At 46.1% G+C, this 22,150-nt stretch overlaps 1 protein-coding gene across 1 annotated transcript in view; it reads right to left on the bottom strand.

The window, feature by feature from the left end:
* Nucleotides 1-22,150, bottom strand: part of msk (importin-7 msk) — a 90,088-nt gene that overhangs the window by 35,729 nt on the left and 32,209 nt on the right. The window contains exons 9-15 of the mRNA XM_065440541.1: nt 20,091-20,331; nt 14,983-15,143; nt 11,435-11,753; nt 10,029-10,126; nt 6,112-6,204; nt 4,454-4,537; nt 1,719-1,855 (exon numbers count right to left, since the gene is read on the bottom strand). Of these exons, the coding sequence (XP_065296613.1) occupies nt 1,719-1,855; nt 4,454-4,537; nt 6,112-6,204; nt 10,029-10,126; nt 11,435-11,753; nt 14,983-15,143; nt 20,091-20,331 (1,133 nt within the window). The remainder of the gene's footprint in view (nt 1-1,718; nt 1,856-4,453; nt 4,538-6,111; nt 6,205-10,028; nt 10,127-11,434; nt 11,754-14,982; nt 15,144-20,090; nt 20,332-22,150) is intronic.

The following is a 22,150-nucleotide window of genomic DNA, read 5'->3' as shown; positions in this document are numbered from 1 at the left end:
CACTGCCATCAAATTCAGTGCCAGGCAAGAAAGAAGCTCCGATGGTGTGAATTTTCTTTGAAGGTTAGGTGAATACAATGGCGACATTAAAACTTGGCAAAGATTGCCGACCAATACAGAAGACAGCAAAGAAGAATTGTGTTAACGCAGTCGTCTGCTCTCTTTACCTGCACTGTGGCTCTTTGCTAACATACATGCAGCTTGTCTATATTACAATCAACTTCTATTAATTCCACTTCATTTAATTGAAGTCCTTGGTTAATTCGATCCTGACTGAAGGTCCAAGCCAGTGCCTATGCCTTTACATAGGCCCAAACGTTAGTTATTTTGACCTTAAAATTGGTCTTTGCTGGTACTTGACCAGTCTGCACGCAACGCACCTGACCCCTACGGTAACCCCAATAATGGCTTGTTTAGTGGAAGCATCTGTCTCAGCAGACCTTAGCAGACAGTGAAATTGTTGAACACACGTCTTCTGTCAAACACACCTAGTATTTTTTTCGACCCCATCAGGTTCATATCGTTGAGATTATACTGTATTTTTGGCTTGCCCTAGGAGCATTTTCAAGCAATAATGTTAGCTTACAATGTCTGAACACGGTTAGCGTACAATGTCTGATCACGGTATTTACCCCAATTCTGATGCACACATAAAAAAAAAAAAGAATTTCGCCGGAATTAACCTGCACAGTGCAATTGGATACAAAGGCAAACTGCCTTTGCGGCGGTCGTGTGCTTTACCGCATAACAAAGGTCTATTGCGGCGAAGCTGACTTTAGAAAACGAGCCGCCATTGCGCAACATGTATTAGACCCTTCCCCATTCTCCTAGCTAATAAAAATGGGCACATATTATAGATTGATAGTATTTTTGAGAGCTTTAATGTTATCTTGTGGGGATGCGCAACTCTCATGTGTTCCCTGATATGGTGCTCTCCCTGCATGTCTGACGTCTCCTATGATCCGGCTTCTCCGCGTAGCTTAGTGCCGGCGGCAGTCGGTCTAGTTACAGCACATTATGAGATGGCACGAGTGTTGCACTGCTAATGCCACCTAATGGCAGAGTTAGTGGGGGGCCAGAGGGAGTCAGCTTTTCCTCTCTGGCTCGGGGTCGGCAAGCAGCGCGGTCGTTCTGCGCATGTGCTGATCCATGCTGCTGCGAAACCGTCTCGGGTGGCCTAGGAGCGGGACAGCGGAACGGACGAACACTATCATTTGAATGTGTCACCTTTGGCATGATCGTACACGCAAACGACCAGGCATTGGTGTCCAGCATGGGGCGAACATATTCGCTCGATATCCAGTTGCAGTGAGTTGAACTTCCTCGATTTGTCATGCGCCCATCAGCATGTTCTGTCGGTAATAATTCGGCTGGCTATAGATCGGCGTATAGAAGGCTTAATAAATACCCTTGCGAGTGTCTGCACTACTAGATGTCATTCCATTGTCCCAAGAGCATGACTGAGACCTCCACAATCTCTACTTTAGTTTTCTACTTTGAATACATAGAAAGTAGGCGCACATTCGTTTAGGGGCTTTTTAGTATTGAGCAAATACTGCCAAATGAATCAGCAGTGTGTTCCAGCATTTTCTTTTTCTGCATTTTGTTTATTCGACCCACCAAATAATTTGATAACATTCGTCGGTCCCGTCAGGGTCGAATGAACGTAAGTCGCCTGCACGTTACTGCAACGGTCAAAAAGGCCAAGCTGCACTCACCCCATGAAGTACTCAATGTTGCCTAGCCACATCTTGACAAAGTGGTCCAGTAAGTTCTCCTGCGTGTCCGGCCTCTGGATCTTGCTTAGTGTCTCAAAGAGCAGGACTGGGTTGTAGTAGAGAGCTGCTATGACAACCTGCAACGTCACAGGAGGCCAATCAGGCGCCATAGTCAATAGAGCCTCGTGCATTTTCACCAAGCTAACCCAACACAATAGACCAACACGGTGCAAGTTATGCTGACATATTCAGCTTTTTATTCAAAGGGGGGAGTGCAGTTATTACAGCAGTCTACCATGTACTACTTACAGACACCTATAAAAATGATTCAGCAGAACTTTTTCAAGCAAGACACCAGGCACACTTCACGACTATACACAATGCAGACCACAAATTTATCACACCATTCTATTTTAAACTTCCTAGTTAAGACCTCAAGTTGCAATATTACCTGTAAACATAATCAAACCTCAACTTTAATTAAATTGAGGTTCACAAATATATTGAAGTTAAAGCTTCTGGTGGCTAAAATAGCACCAGAAACCATTTAAAACTACAGTAGAATCTCAATGATACTGATCTCGGGATGGTGCAACAATTCATGTCACCCAAAATGGTTTTTAAAAAATTGGGAAGCTAAGGGGGCGACATGGCAATGAAATGCCCCTTCAAAATTTCCATTCCAATCTCTAAATTTATTTTTCCTAAGACCCTCCTTTATCTCATGACAAAAATTTGGAAGAATATACAGGAGAATTTGAGGATATAGCAGTCTTTTGTAACATCTTCAAAATCGGGAAGAGAATCGTGGGGTGCTATTGCACCACTGATTACACGAGCATGGCTTTCTGTTGACACAGCGCCACCCCATCTTGGTATCGCCGAAATCATGAGAAATAGACTCCAACGGTTGCAGCTTTGTATTTCTCCATCCAGAAATAAAAGCAACAAAAGCAAGCGCAAAAAGAGGAAACTAGCATCACAGTTCGTTACCGTAGTCACATGATGCTCAGGGAGCGCACCTATTGGATGATGCAAATTTGAATTACTGGCATGCCTGTTTTATGCACATTTTGGCAGCAGCGAGCTATGCACTTCGTGTGCCCCACGCAAACATTTCACGATCTGCCTGGTTATATTGCGTTTCTTTGCCCTAGCTGTTGCTCGATGGTGATAAGGGTATGATTTGCACAAGGCAAGGGAAGCTGTTGACTTTTCCTTGAGGAAACAAAGCTACTTCGTAGTGTGCGATCTGACAGGTGCAAAGCGTCGAAGTCAACAGAAGGCCTGGTATACAGACAAGGCTACCGATAGAAGCAAATACCGCCGATCTTGCTAACACTACAAGACTAGGTTGCATGTGATTGCTGGCTCCTGATAAAGTTACAAGGTCTTTGAAAATGGCCGACAAGTTGCATGATACTTTACAAAGCAAAAGTTAAATTCATATCACCTCAAAATTCGTATCAGGTGTGATCGTATCCCCGGAATTCTATTCTATGCTGCAGCGCAAGCTTAAAAGGATGGACAACTGCTGAGAACATGAATCGAGGTAAGCCCACTGATGGAAAGATTGCCTACTGTAGCGGCTAAAATGAGCTATAGTTTTTCATTAAACGTGGATTTATATTTTTAATTTACCACTAAAAGTCGCAAAAAATTTCCTTTGGCGTCCCACACAGCAAAAACAAAGCTGCATAAGAGGTCCACCACTTGACCTACTACTAGTGGGTGCAGTTCCTGGTCTTTCTATTAGTATTGAAATGCAGTATAGTTCTTGCTATAACTTGCTTTTTTTTTTCTTATAATATGCAGACAAGCCTTCGTTTATAGTGAGCAGAAAAGTGTCGCTGCCTTCGCCTCTATTTTCAATGAGTTGGCTTAGCTCGTCTATCACCAGAACAATGACGGGGGCCAGCTAGCCATGACATAGGCGTGTACTTGGGAAGAAACGCAGTAAATAAATGTCTTTAGAACACAAACTTATTGCACCTGCTTTTTATTTTCAAAAGTGGTTAACCAGTGTCACATTCTCTCCTGTGAAAGAAGAACGATGGGCGGTTTTCCCATTTGCAAGGCAGGCTATTGACATCGCTCTCACTTCTCAGCATTGCAGGGGAAGGGACTCTTATTACTTTTTTTAGAGGCTGCTCAGATCGAAAAATTCTGCTTACTAAATATCCACGCGCTTTTGGAAGAGGCAAACACTACCGAAGGTGAGCTTTGCGTTGTGCCATAACAAACAAGGTCCTTAAAAATCGGTTGTCAGTCCCTTTAACAAAAACAAGTAACCCAGGCAATTTAGCAACTGAATGCAGCAGTCACTGCTTAGCCCATTAGCAAAATATAGTGAAATATTTGTAGAAAAGAAAAGCAATGGAGGCTGTGTTGACCATGCTATGGCAAGTTAAAGAATACTAAACCTGCACCACAAGTCTAGTTTTCAAAAATCTGTCATCAGATGGCACCATGATTCAGCAGAAGACAGTCTTGGAACAGCCATTGTTTATATGGCTACGTGCAATACTTTAGTGGTGCACATAGAGCACTCGTTCTTGCCCTTCTCACACAATGTTTATACGACTGCTGTGGCAAAATTTAATGCTCCGGTACACTCTGGTAGAAATATGCGAGGCTGAAATGCTTGCCTCAGCGACTTGTGCCAAAAACAGACGAAAAGAGCCCCTGGCAAAAAAATAAAAAAAATATTTAAAGTGCTTCGATGTAATGCTCACCTGCTGGCACATGACCTGCAGACCAATGGCCGAGCCAGCCTCTGCTAGCGTCCTGATTGCAAGCTCCACAAAAGAGGGTATGCACTGCAGACACAAAGGGGAGGGGGGTAGAGGAAGGGGCATCAACCACAAAGCAAGAACAGTCACAGCAATGCCGCTTTTAGCCCAGCTCATGCTAGAAATTACCTTTAATAGAGCATTTCTCCACATTACATGCAGAATGAAAGCTTGTAGCCCGACATTACAGCCTACTTTACACAGGGTTTGACATAAAGTAACGAGACTGCCTGCCGCGCAAGCACTGTAGTCGCGAATAGCGCGCTCCCCAGAGGCAGGATTTGTGGTGGGGGTTCTAAGCTATGCAACACAACGGGTGGCAGTCGCATCCGAGCTCCGACGGAGTGAGAATTTGAAGTGGCACAAAAGCTGTTTTCGAGTTTTTGTCGGGGCAGAAAACGTCAAAAATGGAGCGTTCGCTGGAGCAGTGGTATGCGACTAAATTCTGTTTTCGCCTGGGCAAAACCGCTTCCGAGACACTTGCCCTGGTTAAGGAGGCTTACAAAGACGATACCCTCTCAAGGGCCGAGCTGTTCCGGTGGTTCAGTGAGTTCAAGAACGGACGGGAGACTGTTGAAGACATGGAGCAATCTGTACGGTCTTCAAGAAAGGTTGGGACAAAAATGTGGTCAAATTTAAAAAATCCGCTGTACTCAGACCGTCATTTCAGTATCAGATCAATCGCCGAAGACCTCAACATGTGTAAAACTAAGGTTCACAAAATTATATCTGAAAATTTGAACAGGCAGAAGGTTTGTTAATATCGGTGGCAAAAGTGTTGTGTGATGAACAAAAACAACGAGTTGACGTTTCCCGCAAGATGTTGGCGCAGTTAGAAAGTGAATGGGACCTTTTAGACGACATAATAACAGGCGCCTAATCTTGACTGTTCCAGCACAACCCTGAAACTAAACGCTATAGTTTGTAGTGGCACACCACAAAATTCCCGTGCCCCAAGAAAGCAAGAATATTGAACTCCTAGGAAAAGAAAATGTTCACCGTCTTCTTTTGACAAACATGGGGTGATCCACAAAAAAATCTGACAAACACTCAATGCTGTGTTCCTAAAAAAAGTACATGAGCGCTTTCACAGAGCCATCAAACGGAAATAACAGGAAGTTGCCGATCACTGGAAGCTCCACCACAACAATGCTCCAGCCCACACTGCCTTTTGTGACCATCTATCTGGCCCGGATAGGGGTTGCAACCTTGCCACAGCCGCCGTACATCCCCAATGTGAGCCTGGCAGACTTTTTCCTTTTCCGAAAGCTCAAGAGAAGCCTGAAAAGTCACCGTTTTGACTATGATGTTCCCACCATCCAACGGGCTGTCACAGAAGCTCTGAAAGAGGTTATGGCAGCCGACTTCCAGCGAGCCTTTGCAGCATGGGAATCACATTGGCAGCGGTATATTGAAGCCCAAGGAGACTACTTTGAAGAAATTTAATAATATGTACTGATCGGATCAATTAATTCTTTCTACCAGATCAAGTCTCATTACTTTACGGACAAACCCCATAAATGCAATGAGCACGACAATCGGTTACCGAGGCGAGACTAAGAAAACCAGCCACACCTCAAAACGACACACAGTCAACCCACCTGATCAATCTGGCCCTTGCACTGCAGAATGATCACCTCGAGAAGCTTGAGCGCATGGAACTTGGGGTCTTCACCGGAATCACCCTCCAAAACCTACACAGGGTGCAAGGCACCAGTCGACAGTTACCGTGGCTAGCAAACAGCACATTTCATACTTGCACCCCCCCTCCAGCTTTTAAAAGTAACAGGTGAGCTGCATTATTCTAAGACAGGCATTCTACACAAGTGTTCTCTCATTTAATTTTTTTCTTAGTTGTTTACTGATAACTTAGTTTACTTTGACACTGGCTAGTCCACCTGAAGCGGGGCTCATGGCGAACACAAAGCATTACTGCTACTCAACCATGCCGTGGCCCAAATTTATTTGCATTGAAAAGTAACCCTTCCCAAACCAAACAACTTACCACCGTGTACCAGTCCTCTTTAGTGCCTTCAGATTGCATTTTGCTTGTGCCTTACATTATCACTGATTTTTCTCCTTGTATGTGCATTCTTCTACGTAAAGATGAACTTACTCGCCTGCAACACAGCCAGCTAACCACAAGGCCTCAAGTGTGTCTTACATGCCCAAACTGACCCAAGAAAAAAAATTTCATGCTTTCCATTCCTCATAAGTCTGTAGGCAGTTTCACCACACTGCAGTGATGCAGATGGATGTGCAAGAGCTTGCAGCCACTGCTCACTGCCCGAAGTATTTCTGTTCCACCGCTTTCTTACGGCCAGACACAAATTAAGTGGGTGCAGGGCCGCCTCTGGCAGTGGGCTCCCCTACAAGGCACGGCAAACTGAAGGCACACTGACCACTGCAAAGTAAGCACACCATTCTTCAAGCATGCTAAAAGAAACAGCCAACAAACATTCAAAATCGCACACCGGAATCCTGGAGCATGCTCACATAGCTGTGCACACAGAAGCCGTTCACGAGAATGGAGACTGGTAAATTAATATAATGAAGTAGATACTAGTGAAGGTGCTAGCCAAAGACAAACCACTACGTGTGATAAGCTTCGTGAATCCAGCCAACTGATATCGCCCTCTAATTGAAAAGCCAATTTTCATTAGTCCCAACACCAGGTAATTTGAATTTTATTCTATATGAAGTCATGCTCATTACAACTCTAACTATTTAAAAAAAGTATTACCGCATTTGCTCGCATAATGATCAAACTTTCTTGTAAAAAAAATTGACGCAAATTCAGGGGTGCGATCATTACGCAGGGAAAATTTTCTGCAAGAAGAAAAAAATTCTTTCTTCATCCCGCATTTGCTGCGGCATGACGACAGGTCAACAAACAGGCGGCTGCCGCGGTAACAGTGCGGGACACCAAAACAAAAATGGCGGCCAGCGGAGCAAGCCGAACACGCAGAATGCGACTTTTCATCCTTCTCGCGGGTACATTACTTGCATTGAAACAGTTCTTTCCGTATCAGTAATGAATAATATCGTTAATATCAGCAAGTTTGCAACAATAACGTGGCCATGTCCACTTTGAGGGAACAGAAATAGAGATGGGCACGCTTAGCTGCCAGTGACATGGACACACATGGTGGGCATGCTGCAGAAACTGTGGCATCTGTCTTCACTAATATCCTAGTACGGCACATTTCTGCTAATGGTTGGCGAATACCCTAGCTGTGTTACAAGAGTCAACGTATGACTAGGGTACACCTTTAACATATCAGTGTAAACGTGGCTACTATCGTTGCCACTTTCGATTTGTTGCGTGCCCACGAGTGCAGACAAGAATTGAAAGGCGCCTTTTATGTTGTTGTTGACCACAACCATTATAAAGCCTACAAATAATAAAGCCAAGGCAAGTTTGTTTGTAGCTTTTTTTTTTTCATGGAAAGTACGGAAAGTGATGAAAGTAATGAAATTGGGCCTCTGTTTAAGAATGTTTGGTGCGTGCAGACTGCTTGGTATGTCGTTGAAGAGTTGTTTGCTTAGCATTCGACAGCATTCACAAATGGTAAGCGCAATCATCATTAGCTAGACTTGGCACACGACATATCGCTGCAGCAAGTTCAGGGTGGGATCATTACATGGGAAAGAAAAAAAAAATCAAACTTTGACAATTCAGGGGTGCGCTCATCACAGGAGTACGACCATTATGCAAGTAAATATGGTATACAGGAGCCGATGGATTTTTCAGACTTCAAAATCTCAGACTTGATGGATATTCCGGACTTCATAAACACACCGTCAGGGTTCCCATAGAGTTAATGAATTTTTGCAACCGATTTCTCAGATGAATTTAGGCCTCAAAGGCCATCACCTTGAGGCAGCCATGTTGGACACTGTCTCATTTGACAGTTTCACGGGTGCTGACATGCTGTACTGACATGCGCAGAACTCCATGACGCCGAGATCATTTGTCAAGTTTCTGCTGCACCGCCGGACGATGACTCCGCGTCAAAAGATGACGCACCATGTGCTATGCTGCCGTCACATGCGGAGCACGTACAAACAGCGACTGCGTTTTCAGCCGCCTATAGTGACCGTGCGACCCTCTCCGAGATTCACGCTTATCTGATTGCACGTAAAAGGAACAGAGTGCAACGGCGCATTCACGATTTCTTCAAGCCTACTGCCGAGCCCGAATAAGTGCGTGGAAATAAAGGATTTTTTTCTTTATCTGCTTTTTCGGACACCTGTTTATTCGGACATTTCCGCAGTCCCCATGAGGTCTGAATAAACGGTCGGCGACTGTATATGCATGCAGTACGCTACCATGGCACTATGCACCTCGCGCTGTAAAATGGGTACGTGATGATGCTCCTCACAATAGGTTTGGTGGAGATAGCTGTGAATGCGGTGGAAGACAACCCGGGTAGATATTTGCTGGTACCGGAATAGTAAATTGTGCAAACCGTTGTTTTCATGTGACACGAGCAGCTATACACTGTTCTCGATCACATGTGCGTCGCGCCGCCTTTTCTTGCTCACACAGGATCTCGCAGCCGGAAAACATATACGATCGCAGTCTCCAGCAGGGGACAGCGGCGCATTTCAGTTATCGCCTATTAGAAGTGCGAGCTATGCTTCCGATGGCAGATGCTGTGAAACAGATAGGCGAAGATGCTTATCACAATGGGATTGGCAGTGATAGCTGTGAACACCACGTGCGGCGACCCCGGAAAAGATTTGCTGGTACCGTAATGAGAAACTGAGTGCGCATCGGCGTTTTCATGTGAGACATGCGGACGAGTATTGTGGTATATTGTGGTATTGGCAGGCAGCTATGTACTATTCTCGACTGCGTGCACCTCGCATATTTTTTTGTTTAGGTGGGATCTAGCGGATGGAAAATCTATCATACGATCACAGTTCGGCAACATACTGAACGTTGGTGCCAAAATATTGTGTTTTCCGGGAACGTATGAACCAGTAAAAAATTAGCGTAATTCTATTGGGTCATTTTTTGTGTTCTCGACTGCAAACGTTGGCGTCGGGAAAACGTACATAATTGGAACGTATCAACAAGGTTCTACTGTATATGTAATCTAATTTCTCTTTCTTGGTCAGATGGTAGTAATAGAGGTCATGTAGCACTTTAGTGGCATTGTGAAAGTGAGCACCATTTGGTTGAGAATGAATGAATATCCCCACCAATTCTATTTCAGGTGGACTAGACTGTCTCAAAATAAACAAAAGCAGGTTTCAGTTATGAGCAAACTAAGAAAAAAAATTAAGTGTGGAAACCTGCAGCCATATAAGACGATTTCCACAGAACATGACCGCATGGAAAAGAAATTAACAAAAGACTCATAATTTAATTTTGATTTGAAATGAGGTAGAAGAGGAGACTGAAAGGATTAAAGAAATAACTTTTAACGAAACCACCGAGAAATTCAAACGCTTGCCAGAACACTTCAATCGAAGCTCACTAAACTGTGGTGTGAGTGAAGCCACTTACTGCTTTGCACATGTTGTACATTGCCAGCAGGTGGTTCTCGTTGCTGACAAATGCAGGTGTGTCAACCGTGACAAAGTTGTGCAATGCTGGCATCATGTCTGCAAGAGGGAACAGGTGAACTTGGTCAGACAGGTGAATCTGCGTGTTGAAGGAGTGGCTGCCCATGTGGGCAACTGTACAGTTGCAGCTATGGCACCAGGGATGATGCTTCTCTGCATTGCAGGTATTTCTACTCAAACCACTATCACATACGTTTGCTCACTAGCAATCAGATTGATATGCACGGAGAAGCCATGTAAAGCAAGAGTCTGCAAACACAGTCAAACCTCTACATAACGAACCTCGATTTCACGAAAGTCACGGTGTAACAAACTATTCTCATTTCCCAATGTTAGCTTTATTGAAAACTATTTTTCTTTCACAATTTAATGAAGTAATTTTGTGACACGATTACAATTTACCAAAGTTTCACCCATTTCAAGCATGTAATTGGAGCTAGTATGGCTAGTAGTATGGCTAGTAAATCTAGCGAAAGACTATAAAAATGTGGGCCAAGGCAAAAGTTATTTCAAGCATCCTTCCGCATGAAACGTTTAAGCGGCAAAAACACCGTCAAAGCACATGCGCCGGGACATGGCAGCCAGAAAACATGGCTGCGCCGTTTGTTGCATTCGTAAACGATTTGCAGAAGCTGCGCACTGCTGCATTGGGAGAAACACGCCGACTGAAAAACAGAGCTGACGATTCCTTCTGCGCAAGGGGGACAGGGAGGGAGTGAATGCACAGTAACGTTATCAAGCATGCATGAAGGGGGCTGGGGGCAGAAAAGCACGCCTATGTGCACTCTACACCTAGCACTCGCATCTCCTCCTTGCACGTGACCATAGACGGGCGCCATGCTTCTTATCTCACAGGTTATCTTTCAGTGGCAAGAAGAAAGGGTGAGCCTAGATGGTTGGTGCCTTGAAGCGCATTGGGTTCCCGGTTGCATAATCTAAAATTTCCAAGGCAAATATGCAACACACACGTGTAAAGCTAACGCAAACACCCTCCAAATTGCGTAGACGCAGCAGATGCGCATAAGCAGGGTTTCATTGGCGCTTACGCCCGTGTGCTATGTCGTCCACTGTGCTGCTGCTTCACACTTAGACGTCTGCACCGAGTCTGTAACGCCAGTAAAGAAGGTGCAGCGAAACGAACCAGCCCTGCACCTTTTGAAACAAATGGCATGGTTCAGAGGGCACCATTGGTGCACCGCCGAGACGAATGGCGGGTGCAGCAGCTCGTGAACAGTTCAGAGGGTGATCAAATGGACCTACAGATGCCCCAGACCCTTCCCCACAAACAGGCTGTCGCTTGATACGTGCAGCCCAGCCAATGCATGGTCACAAGAAAGGTGGACACACCAGTGAAGAAGTCGAAGGCATCCTTCTGGAAAGCGTGGTACAGGGCCTCAAAGGCTTTCCACATGTCGGCCGAGAGGGGGCCCCTGCAGGAGAGGGAGTAGAGAAGGGAGAGGGCCTCCTCGTAGAACTCCAGCAGGGATTGGCCCAGCACCTGCCCCACCAGCAGCTGCAGCAGGGTGGGCTCCAGCAGCGCTACGAGCGCACGCTGCTCCTCCAGCACCGTCACCAGGGTGTCCAGCGTGTTGAGCACACCCATGGCCACCATGGCCTTCTCGTCACCGTCACCACCTGTCTCCACCACCTGGGTGAAGGTGGCCGCCTGCACAACAAGGGGGAAGCGGAAGAAGGAGCAATGTGGTCAGCAGGTGACAACGACCCAAGCATCACCATCATCAGCCAAATTAAGCACAAGACAAAGGTGGCTTTTCCCATTTATTACCCGCTGCATTATCCTCTATAACAAGAGTTTGTGAATTTGATACCCAGCCACCTGGCCATTGCTTTACGCAAGAAAGGTGTGTAAAGCAACATGATGACAAGCTTTTCCATTAATTTGTAAAATAAAGGCACTTTTCTGGGGTTTTTTTAGATGCTCTGTTATTTGAAGATTCAAGAGATTCCTGCGAAGTCAAAATAATCCATCAGTGACCATATTTCGATCAGTCACTACAGTGAAACCTTGTAACTATGAACACCACATTAATAAACTTTTCAGATTACCAATTTTTTCCAAGTCCCCTGCTAACCCCCTGCTAACTGCTTTTGATTTCAATGTAAAAATATTTCAGAACTACAAAATTCCAAATACCAAACTGTCCAGAATAATGATTGTTATTCAGTTTCTGTGATATGTTAACAACACCTTAGTACTACAAATTAATATTACAAAATCTGGTGATTCTTGGATTTCCACATGTCCTTCCCAGCAGCCAGAACAGTAGGTTAGCAGATGACAGGGTGTAGAAAGCAGACGCCGCAGCAGATGGGTTCTGAAAACTCGAGATGAGGCTGGAGGACAAAAACACGACAAGGCGGGAAGGGACTTTTGTTTTTCTATTGAGGAGGTGACAATGCATCAGGTTTTGCGTGGCGCACGCTCCGCCCAGAAAAGTGTTACCTAGCGACGAAAGTGCATCTCTTCCTTCTTTCGCCCCTCTTTTGCGCATGCCTCTTCTTTCCTTCACACTTATTTCTGCAGCCGCACCAGCTAGGCGCATGGAGAAATGTAATGTCAGTGCTCACAGGGACACCACACGTTTTTGCACTTTCCAGGTGGTGCTGCTTACAGGGCTTGCACTTTGGAACAGATCAGATGTCCGCCCCGAGCGAGACAGTTGCAGTGTCCACAGCAAAGAATGTCAAAAAGGAACAAACAATAAGAAAAACATTGCGCTTTGGGGGAGGTGACATGGAGTTTCTTCTTTGACGGTGGTTTTCTTGGCATCAGTATCTTTTTTGCGTGTGGCACTCTTACTATACGGTGCTTTGGTGGTGCATGGCAGCTTACCACATTTACTCGAATCTAGGCTGACCCCGATTCTAAGTCGACGCCCTAAAGTCCGAAGCCAAAAAAAATATATATATATTACCTCGAATGTAGGCCGAACAAAAAAAGCGAGGACAGCGTTCACAAAATGCAAGCAGCATTTATTGAATATGAACGTGCAGAGCTCATTCAACGTCATCATTGCTGTGTTCCTTGTCACTGTCACCTTCAAACAGTGCACTATCTTCGGTACCGTCAAGCGTATTAGATATGCTGCACTTTTTAAAGGCACGCACAATCAAAGTACCTGGGATGTCGACCCATGCTGCAGCTACCCAGCCCGCCAGCTGCGATAGCGATGCACGTTTAATGCGGCCTGTTGCCGTTAGCCTGTGGTCTTCGTCAGTCAACCAGTCCGCGTAATATTTCCGCAGACGATTCTTGAAAAGGTTTCTTGATGCAGACATCAAGTGGCTGCAACTGGCCCGTCATGCCACCCGGTATGACAGCGAGGTCCATGTTCGCTTGGGCGAGCGTAGCCTTCACGTTGTCAGTCAAGTGCCCACGGTAAGAGTCGATGACAAGGAGCGAGTTCTTTGTCAAAAGGGCTCCTGGACGCCGTCACCACCATAGCCTTAACCCACTCTTCCACCATCGCACCCGTCATCCACCCGTTCTCATTTGCCCGCACAATGACATTTCTTGGGAAAGCTTCTCGAGCAGGCAGCGTCTTCCTTTTAAATATCATATAAGGAGGGAGTTTATGTCCATCAGCTGTGTAGCACAGCATCACAGTTGCGCACTGCTTCTCGTAGCCAGCAGAGCGCACCTTCACCTCCTTGGCACCCATTTCAATCATGGTGTACGCTACTGTCATATCAAAATACACAGCCATCCAGTCGGTGTTGCCGATTTGCCCAAGGTTGTAGCCTGCCGCTTCACTCTTTCGCAGCACGTAGTGCTGAAAGCTATCAGCTTTTCTTCGAAATCGCTTGGCAGCTTCTGGGTGATTAAGTGCGACGTCGGAGGCTGAAGCCGAAGCGCTTCAGGAATTTCTGAAGCCAGCCCCGGCTGGCTTTCAAACCCTTTGGCATTAGGCCTCGCTCCCCTCGAAAGTTCCCTAGCTTTCGCTTGGAGCACTTCTGTTGTCACTGGAAGGGCAGCTGCTCTCTGCGTCCAAACAAAATTGGCCAAAACTGTCTCCACTTCGTGGTGAGGGCCTTTCTTTGGTCCGCGAAATGCCATTCTCGTTGCGGCGCACGCAAAAAGCTGCTGTCATTGTCCCCTCCAACGACGGATGTTTTTCTCGTCGACACCGAAGTCCTGCCCGGCTTGAAGGTTCGACGATGCCTCTGCGGCTATCACAACTTTTCGCTTGAAAGCGGAACTGTAGTGGCATCTCCTGCTTGGTGCCATCGCGATAACACCATGCCGCACACTGATACGGCTGACACGACACAGGTCAAAATGGCGATCTCGCTTGTGTATGGTTGGCTACTGGCACGACAAGTAGCGGCTGCGATACTGACTTTTCTAGATGGCACTAGCTTTGCACCATATTTAGCAGTTTCAATGAAAAACTGGCGCATTTTTTACAATCCTCAAATCTAAGCTGACCCTAGAGTTTGGAATATGATTATTTGAAAAAAACTATCGGCCTAGATTCGAATAAATACGGTAATCTATAGAACATAGCACCATTGCGAGCGAAGAGCCAACAGTGACGATTAAGTGACAACTGATTGGTTGATAGGCGGAATGCTTAGTTTTGAGGCTTTCTCTATAACGACATTTCAGAATAAATGATTTGACATGCTCCCCTGACGTTCGTTATATTGAGATTTCATTGTACTTTGGATACATCAGACCTTTCACAACGGATTACAAGAGTCCACACTATTACAGTCCTCAGACTGCAGCTCTCATCTTGAATGGCTATCAACTGCCAAGCATATTTGGGTTAATATTCTTCCAAGATCTGCACACTATTTGCCTTCCCATTGTGTCCGCAACTTAAAGCCACGCAAGAAGTCCAGCAACAAATCACAAGGAGGATACTTGCCAGATGCTGAGTCATCTCGACAGCAATGGGTACAATGTCTTCAGCGTACATGCAGACTATCTTCTGCATGACATTTGTCAGGTCATCATTCTCTGTCTCTCGGATTATCTTCAGCAGCTCCATGGTAATCTCCTTGATCTTGGGTTTCACAGTTACTTGCGCTGCAGTCAGAGAGACAGACAGAATGTAAGAGATTAATGAGAATGATACAGGGTAAGACCACCAGGCACTTTTCAATGTGGTGATGCAATACCACGAAGAATGTCAAGGGCCACCATAAAGGCGTAACAAGCATAAACTGCAACACCTTCGTCAAAGACAGATTTATAAACACAGTAGAACGTCATTCATAAGTTCCAAAAAAGAAAAAAATACACATGAGAAAACATGTACTAACCGCGAAAACGTACAATCCGAAGTAACTGAAAAAATCGGATGCACTCAACTATTGTTGACATCTACATAACGCGAAGCATCGCTAAGGTGGCTAGAAGGTAACAGTGTGACAGGTGGCGTATCTGAGTCGTGCGGGGGAGAGGCTCGATGAGTGATGAAATTTCCCGGCACCCCTAGGGGCATTTAAGGGGGGACGCGGGGGTCAACTCTGGAAAAACGACCCAAAAATCACTTTTTAGAAAGTTGCAGATTTAGAATCTCTGACCCCTTTTCTATAAGTTTTCCAAGTATTTCCGCTGAAAACGACTGCTAAGTACCATAAATAAATATATGCATAAGGCAATACAGCAAAAATTTCGTGAAAATCGGTGGAAAAGTCGCGGTTTTCAAGCGTCCCTAGCTCCGGAACGGCAGTACGCGGCGCGGCCGTACTGGTACCGTTGAAAAGCGCGCCTCTTCGCCTTTTGACTCCTCTCTTTCATTTCCTGATAGAGAGAAGAGCAAGCATAAAAAAGCAAAAAGTCTGAAAGTCGCGGAGCTGCTTGTTGCGGCCGCCGATTGGCTTGCTCCGTCACGTGCGTTCTATGAGCCGCCCCATTGGCCAGGTGTGGAAGCGAGCTGCTGCGGCGCCTGCTTCTCCCGTTTCTTCGCGCGCTGGCTGCTGCCCCTTTGTTTACGTGTTGGATATTCGAGGTACGCCGCCGCTTCATCGCTTTATTCGGATTTGAGTTTTCTATTTCATTTTGTGGTTTCGAGCATGACTGGGCGGACGTGGACGACGAAATACACGACCAAGCACTGCTTCGACAGCCGCAAGCGCAAGCCGCCGATCATCCGAAGGATAAGTAGTCCTAGCAGAGATGCGTCCGCACGCAAGCTTAGACTGTCGACGCATTGCCGGGCAATTCGCAGCCTGTTGCAGCCTTGAGTTCCAGTGGTGATGATACCGAACTAATAACCGCCTTTTCCGATGCTTCCGGGCCTGCAACGCCCTGTAAATGCTCCGCGACGTACCCCGATTGTGCCACCGCCGTCACCGAGATGAACGACGAAAGTGCGGTCCAAGCGCGCGTGTCTGAAGTGTGTGTGTGTGTGTGAAGACGAACCGTGCATCACCAACGGTCGCACCATGCAGTCGCATCTTGAGTCACAATTCATCTTGTTGGATGTGTTGAATATGATCGCCGCCACTGTCCGCGCGTCACTTGGTTCTGTGCCGGCAACCGAACGGAAGATAGGGTTTACGGCTGGAGGAGCATGCTCGGTGGCGACGGACTCAAGCGAGTTGAGCAGCTGAGAAAGATGCCTTGCGCAAGAAGAGGGCACAAAAAGCACATGAAAGCAAGCATAAAAGATCCAAGAAGCCAAGAGATCAACCTGATACCTGTACCTACAAGGCCGGTGGTTTCTAGTCGAATAAACATGGCCCAAAGCTTCAAACACCTTTTTCTCGAAACGTTTTTCTACCACCAAGGTCAACTTGCAAAGCCAATATCTCAGCCACCGTTATGAATATTTTTACACCGTTTGTTCTGTTACACTCATTGTGCACCACTGCACACAGTGACATGTTTTGTTTACAAAATAGTTGCTTCAATAATTTGTTATCTTTTGTTTTCACAGTTGAGATTTCTATGCAACTGAAGTAGCTGCAAAAGAATGAAAATATAAAAAAATTCTGTTAGGCTAAAAAAATTACAGGAATGTCACTGTGTGGAGGATACATATAGGAGTGCTATCAATGTTTGTTTGAACTCCTAGCACCAATATACATGGGTGCAGGCATTTTGCAAAAATGAAAGCAGAACAATTTCGTAAACAAAAAAGTACTTCAGATATTGCAGCCATATTTTCACAGTTTTGTTTATGTGATATTATTAACATCTGTGCAAAATTTAATCGAAATCGAATGGTAAATAAAAAAGTTAGCTTTGATCCCCATATCCCCCCCTTAATTAAGCACGCTGGTGTGCAAGGACAAGCCGCGCTGCAGCCCTTGCCAGTGTAGCGCCAGCAAGGACTGCCGGGCAAGCGTAGGCTTGCAGACCACACTTCTTTGCACGTCGATCGCGATCACTTGGAAGCTGGGAAGCGTTACACATGTGCCACTGTGATTATCTTGAGGTCCGTAGTACGTGATATTGTGCTGTTCCTGTGTTATGTATTAGATAACGCATCGAACCTTCACGGTGTCAAAAGCGTGTGGGTTCTGATGTGGGATTCTCACACCGTACTCTTGGGACAAAGGAACGACAACACAGTAGTGCAAACAATCACAAGGGCATTTATTGCACCTTTCATACATCAATGCCTGCTAGCCGAGTTGCTATCCACAAAACATGCCAATGGGCGCGCGACAAATCTAGAAGTCCGACTCACCGCAACCGCAAGCGAGCGAATATGTTCGCCCCATGCTGGATCCCAACGCCTGGTCGTTCGCGTGTATAGTCACGCGAGTTGTGGCGCGTTCGAAGGCGGCCACGCGAGGCGGTCTCGCCGAAGCATCGGTCCGCGCGCGGCACGGCACGTCCGTCCCGCTTGCTTCCCGAACCCAAAGAGAGAGCGCCTTGTCTCTCCCGCACCCAAGTAACCGCGCAGCGGCGCGACGCTCGCACCATCTCTCGCACCACGCTTGTACCACTCCAACGCCACAGCCCACGCGGCGACGCCGCACGGAGACGGGGCTATGCGGGAAAACAAGCTATCAGGGGAGGTGCGAGGGTCACGCATCCCCACAAGCGAGAACATGTTTTTTATAGTTTGGCGGCAAAACATTATGCCAATGTTGTGCTTGTGGCCTCGCAGTCCCCAAAGAAGCAGCCGGATGGAATGCATACAGCGTGTTCAGTCAAAAATTTGATAGGGGAGGCCTTTTGTACACTGGAGCTCATTAAGGGGGGCACGGGTCTTGAGGCAAAAAAAAAATATGCGGAAGAAATCGATTTTTTTGAAATATTTTCAATACCTACAGCTACTATTACTTTAATTCACCAAGTTTCACAACTCGCTGAAGAGTCTTTTGCCCGCAATATCAACTTATAACATCACTGTGAGCTGAATTCCCCGCAAGAACCCTTTTAATCGCGGCACACAGCTCTTTTCCTACGCATGCGATCGCAGCGATCTTGGTCTCGTTGGAAAGAGGAGCCCTTCTTCAATTTCCCGCCGGTGACTCCACCAGCTCGTCGGTGATGTTAAAATCCAGGAAGAAACAAAAGTCCCATTCGTCGACTAGCGCGCGTGACCAGAAACGCGTGCTGTGGTTGGCTGCACGAGATTCCTGTCTGCTCCATTCCGCAGGTGACTTGACAGCACGTCTCGTAGGTTTGTGACAAATGCGCAACGATGACCGATCCACCGGGGAAGTTCACCACGAGGCACAACTTCGAAAAAAAGAAGAAGCAATCAGCTTATAACTTTCAACAGCGTTCCATTCCTTCAGAGAACATTGATAATCATCCGAATCGTCCACCGCCAACCGCAAGCGATGCTGAAGTAGGCCCAGCCAACTCACCAACGAGTGAGTGTTCCGGACAGCAGCCGCCGTCGACGTGACGCTGCAATGTTGCAGCGTGAGGATTTGCTGCAGAGGGAGATGAATGCTCAAAAAAGCTTCAAGTTCTTGCGTCAACGCCAGAAACAAAGCGGAAGTTGGATTTGCTCACTCACGCCGACGGCGTTGCAGCCGCACCTGTCAACACCGAGGCGGGCTTCGCTATCGTCAGTAGGACTCTGTGAACGCACTGATGTCGTTTGTCAAGTGCAAGGTGTACGGCGGTAGCGTCGCAGCAGGCAAAAGCGAATGGGAATATGGCCTCGCCATAAAGATTGTTATCACATGTGCGTGCTGCGGCGATATCCCGTCGGCGTGGAGCTCAAACCGCGTCAACAGCAACCTTGCCGCGCGCATGATGCAAGCCACCGGAAATCGGCAAATGGCTCTAAACTATGTTGTTGCCACATTTGGGTGGCCGTGGTCAGAGCGACTACATTCCTGGTGGCTTTTAGCCCCTTTCACTGCAAAATACTGTAAAATTATTTCTGCTCCTTTGATTAAAAGTGAATGTATTTTTTTTTCTTGTTTTCTCAAAACACCGATTTTTTACTTGCTAACTGCGGCAGTGATAGCCCTGTCTTCAAGGCAGGTAGGGCCATACTTTTTGTTGTGGCTTGCAGCTGAGTGTGCAAAGTACACAATGACAGGAACAGATTTTGGAATTCATGCTTTAAAATTTTTCAGTTCTGCTTTAGATCAGACAGTAGGGAACTCACATTTGGAATAGTAAATATTGAAATCCCCATCCAGATTATTCTCCTGGAGCCTTCTGAGCCATTGGCTATGACAATTTCATGGATCCAGGAGAATAAAATGCTTTTTTCACGTGGTAGCTAGTTTTTTTCCACTTTTCTCAACACGCTTTTTTGGTAATCAGCAATTTTCCGGGAGGCATAGTTACTTGCCTAATCATCCAATTTGAACAATTTTCCAGATCCAGATTTTCCAGATCAAAATAAAATAGGTCCTCGCAGACACTATTCCAATCGACGAGGTCACTCGTCTTTCACGGGAAGAGTGGCCTTTTTGATTTTGTGGAAGTGCAATCTCCTCGTCAAGCTACAACCATTCTTTCTGCCTGTTCAGTGTGCCCTGAAGATGTTTTGGATGGCTTCCTGCAGGGCTGCCCAGAGGCAGGCAGAGCAGTCGCTCTCACCTTTCTCCTGGCAGGTAAGGCAGGCCTGGAGGGCAATGGCTGCCTCGACTCGCACGGGAAGCTCCGAGTCGTGCAGGAGGCAGTGGGTGAGCAGCTCGACGGCACGCAGCAGGTTGGCCTCGGTGCGGAAGGGCATCTCGCAGAAGTAGTGCAGCACCCAGCAGGCACGCGCCCGCAGGAAACCCTCGGGGCTGCCGAACTCCGGGTAGACGTGCGCCACCAGCATCGCCTCCATTTGGTCCTTCACACAGGGAGACAGAAGAAAAAGAGGTCAGTACCTTTCTTGAAGAGGTTAAAAAAAGCAGCATCGTAACAACATACTTAACTCTCCATCTTGCGGTTTTTTTTCGTACAGAAAATGACCACGACGAAATTTCAGTCAAATGGTCTCAAAATATGGCAGTAAATCAGTTCTGCAGAAGTACAAATGGAAGTACGGTTAAACCTTGATATAATGAACTTTGTTATAACAAAATTCTTGATATAACGAAGTGCTCAACTTTTCTTGTCCCCTTGTCCATAGAACACCATGTTTTTAGATATAACGAAGTGTGTTTGTATTCGATTTCAATATAACAAAATTCCACTGCCACCGCAAAGGAATTTGCACCGCAAAGTGACGACAACGCAAACCAGCCCGGAACATCGGCGGCTGCAGCCTTGCACACCCAACTGTAGTGCTTGCAGTAAAATTTTTGTAGTGGCATACCTGCTCAATGAAAAAGTGCCTTTATTTTTGGAGATGGTGCCTATTAGATGGCACTAAGTTTTGCATACCTCATAATCTTTATTACATATTTTTCTTAGTAGATACAAGCACGTCCTTACAAACTTTCTTAAATTGTGTCCCACAATCATAATTCTGGCATTCTGTACCTTTTTTATGACATACCAAATTTACTCGCACAATGAAAGCATTTTTTTTCTCGAATGGTAAGCACAAATTTGGGGGGTGCATTCATTATGCAAAGTAAAATTATGAGCGATTTTTTTTTTCACGGCCACCTCTATAAAAGTCAGTTTCGCCCAAAATGTGAACCATTGATTGTGATAGCAAATGTGTAGACAGCTACACGAAGTACGGATAGTAGTTCTATCGGTTGTATAAACTTGCAAACATTTGCTTCAATGCAAACTGAGCGACAATGCAGCACGCACAAAGCCACCATTTGAGGCGCCATCAGCTCAGCCCCCGACGCAGATCACCTTGAAGATCACGGCCGCACAATGCGTAGTTGCTGCCAGAATAAAACACCATGATCCTCCACAACTACCCCTGGCACGTTGTGTGATGGAAGACTGTGTTTCCTTCCCACTTTCCTCTCTTGTACGCAGGAGATGGTGGAAGTGCGTGCATGAGTCAGCCTTCGATTACCTTACATAAGGAAGAGATCAAATGCCTTAACAGTTGCCTCTCACATAGACCAGCATGTGTACCCAATTGACACGTGGTGCTACCATTCCAGAGCATGCGCAGATGTACTTTTTGTCTTAATTTTTTTCACCTCGGTGCATCCTTCCGTTGGCAGTCGGCATCCGTGTTGTTTACTTCTCTTGTGTCCGTCTCTGCACGCCTTACCCCTTCTTTGCATTATGAATCCTCACCAACTAGCTCAGCTTTCTGTTCTAAACCAATAGTAGTGTGCACGGCAAATTTCTTTTGCTGCTGCTTTATTCGTGACTGCAGGACCAGCAATATTGCTGACCAACGAATAAAAAAAGCCAGAAATGTGAGCTTTCAAATGATGCCAAAATGGCGCTGGCAGAGTGCATAGTTATCGAGTTGTGCACAACGAAAACTGGGCATGATTTGTCTCCAATGTAAAGGGCAACGATTGCGTATTCGCATCTTTTGGTGATGATAAAGGAAGAAATATGCGGTATATTGTAATCAAATTTTAGGAGATAGGTGTGGAAACGCATCAGGAATACGGCAATTAAAAATTGAAAATTCAAATTTTGGGCCGATTTTCGGTCCCAAAGACACGGGCATGCATGCAGGCCGGCACGCATGCAGGAATGCAGGCATGATTTGTTATCTGATATCATAACCAAAATTA

The sequence above is a fragment of the Dermacentor albipictus genome, chromosome 3 (genome assembly GCF_038994185.2).
Source record: "Dermacentor albipictus isolate Rhodes 1998 colony chromosome 3, USDA_Dalb.pri_finalv2, whole genome shotgun sequence".
In the NCBI taxonomy this organism is placed as follows: Eukaryota; Metazoa; Arthropoda; class Arachnida; order Ixodida; family Ixodidae; genus Dermacentor; species Dermacentor albipictus.
Note: the sequence above shows the minus strand (reverse complement) of the source record. Positions and strands in the feature narration are given on the sequence as shown.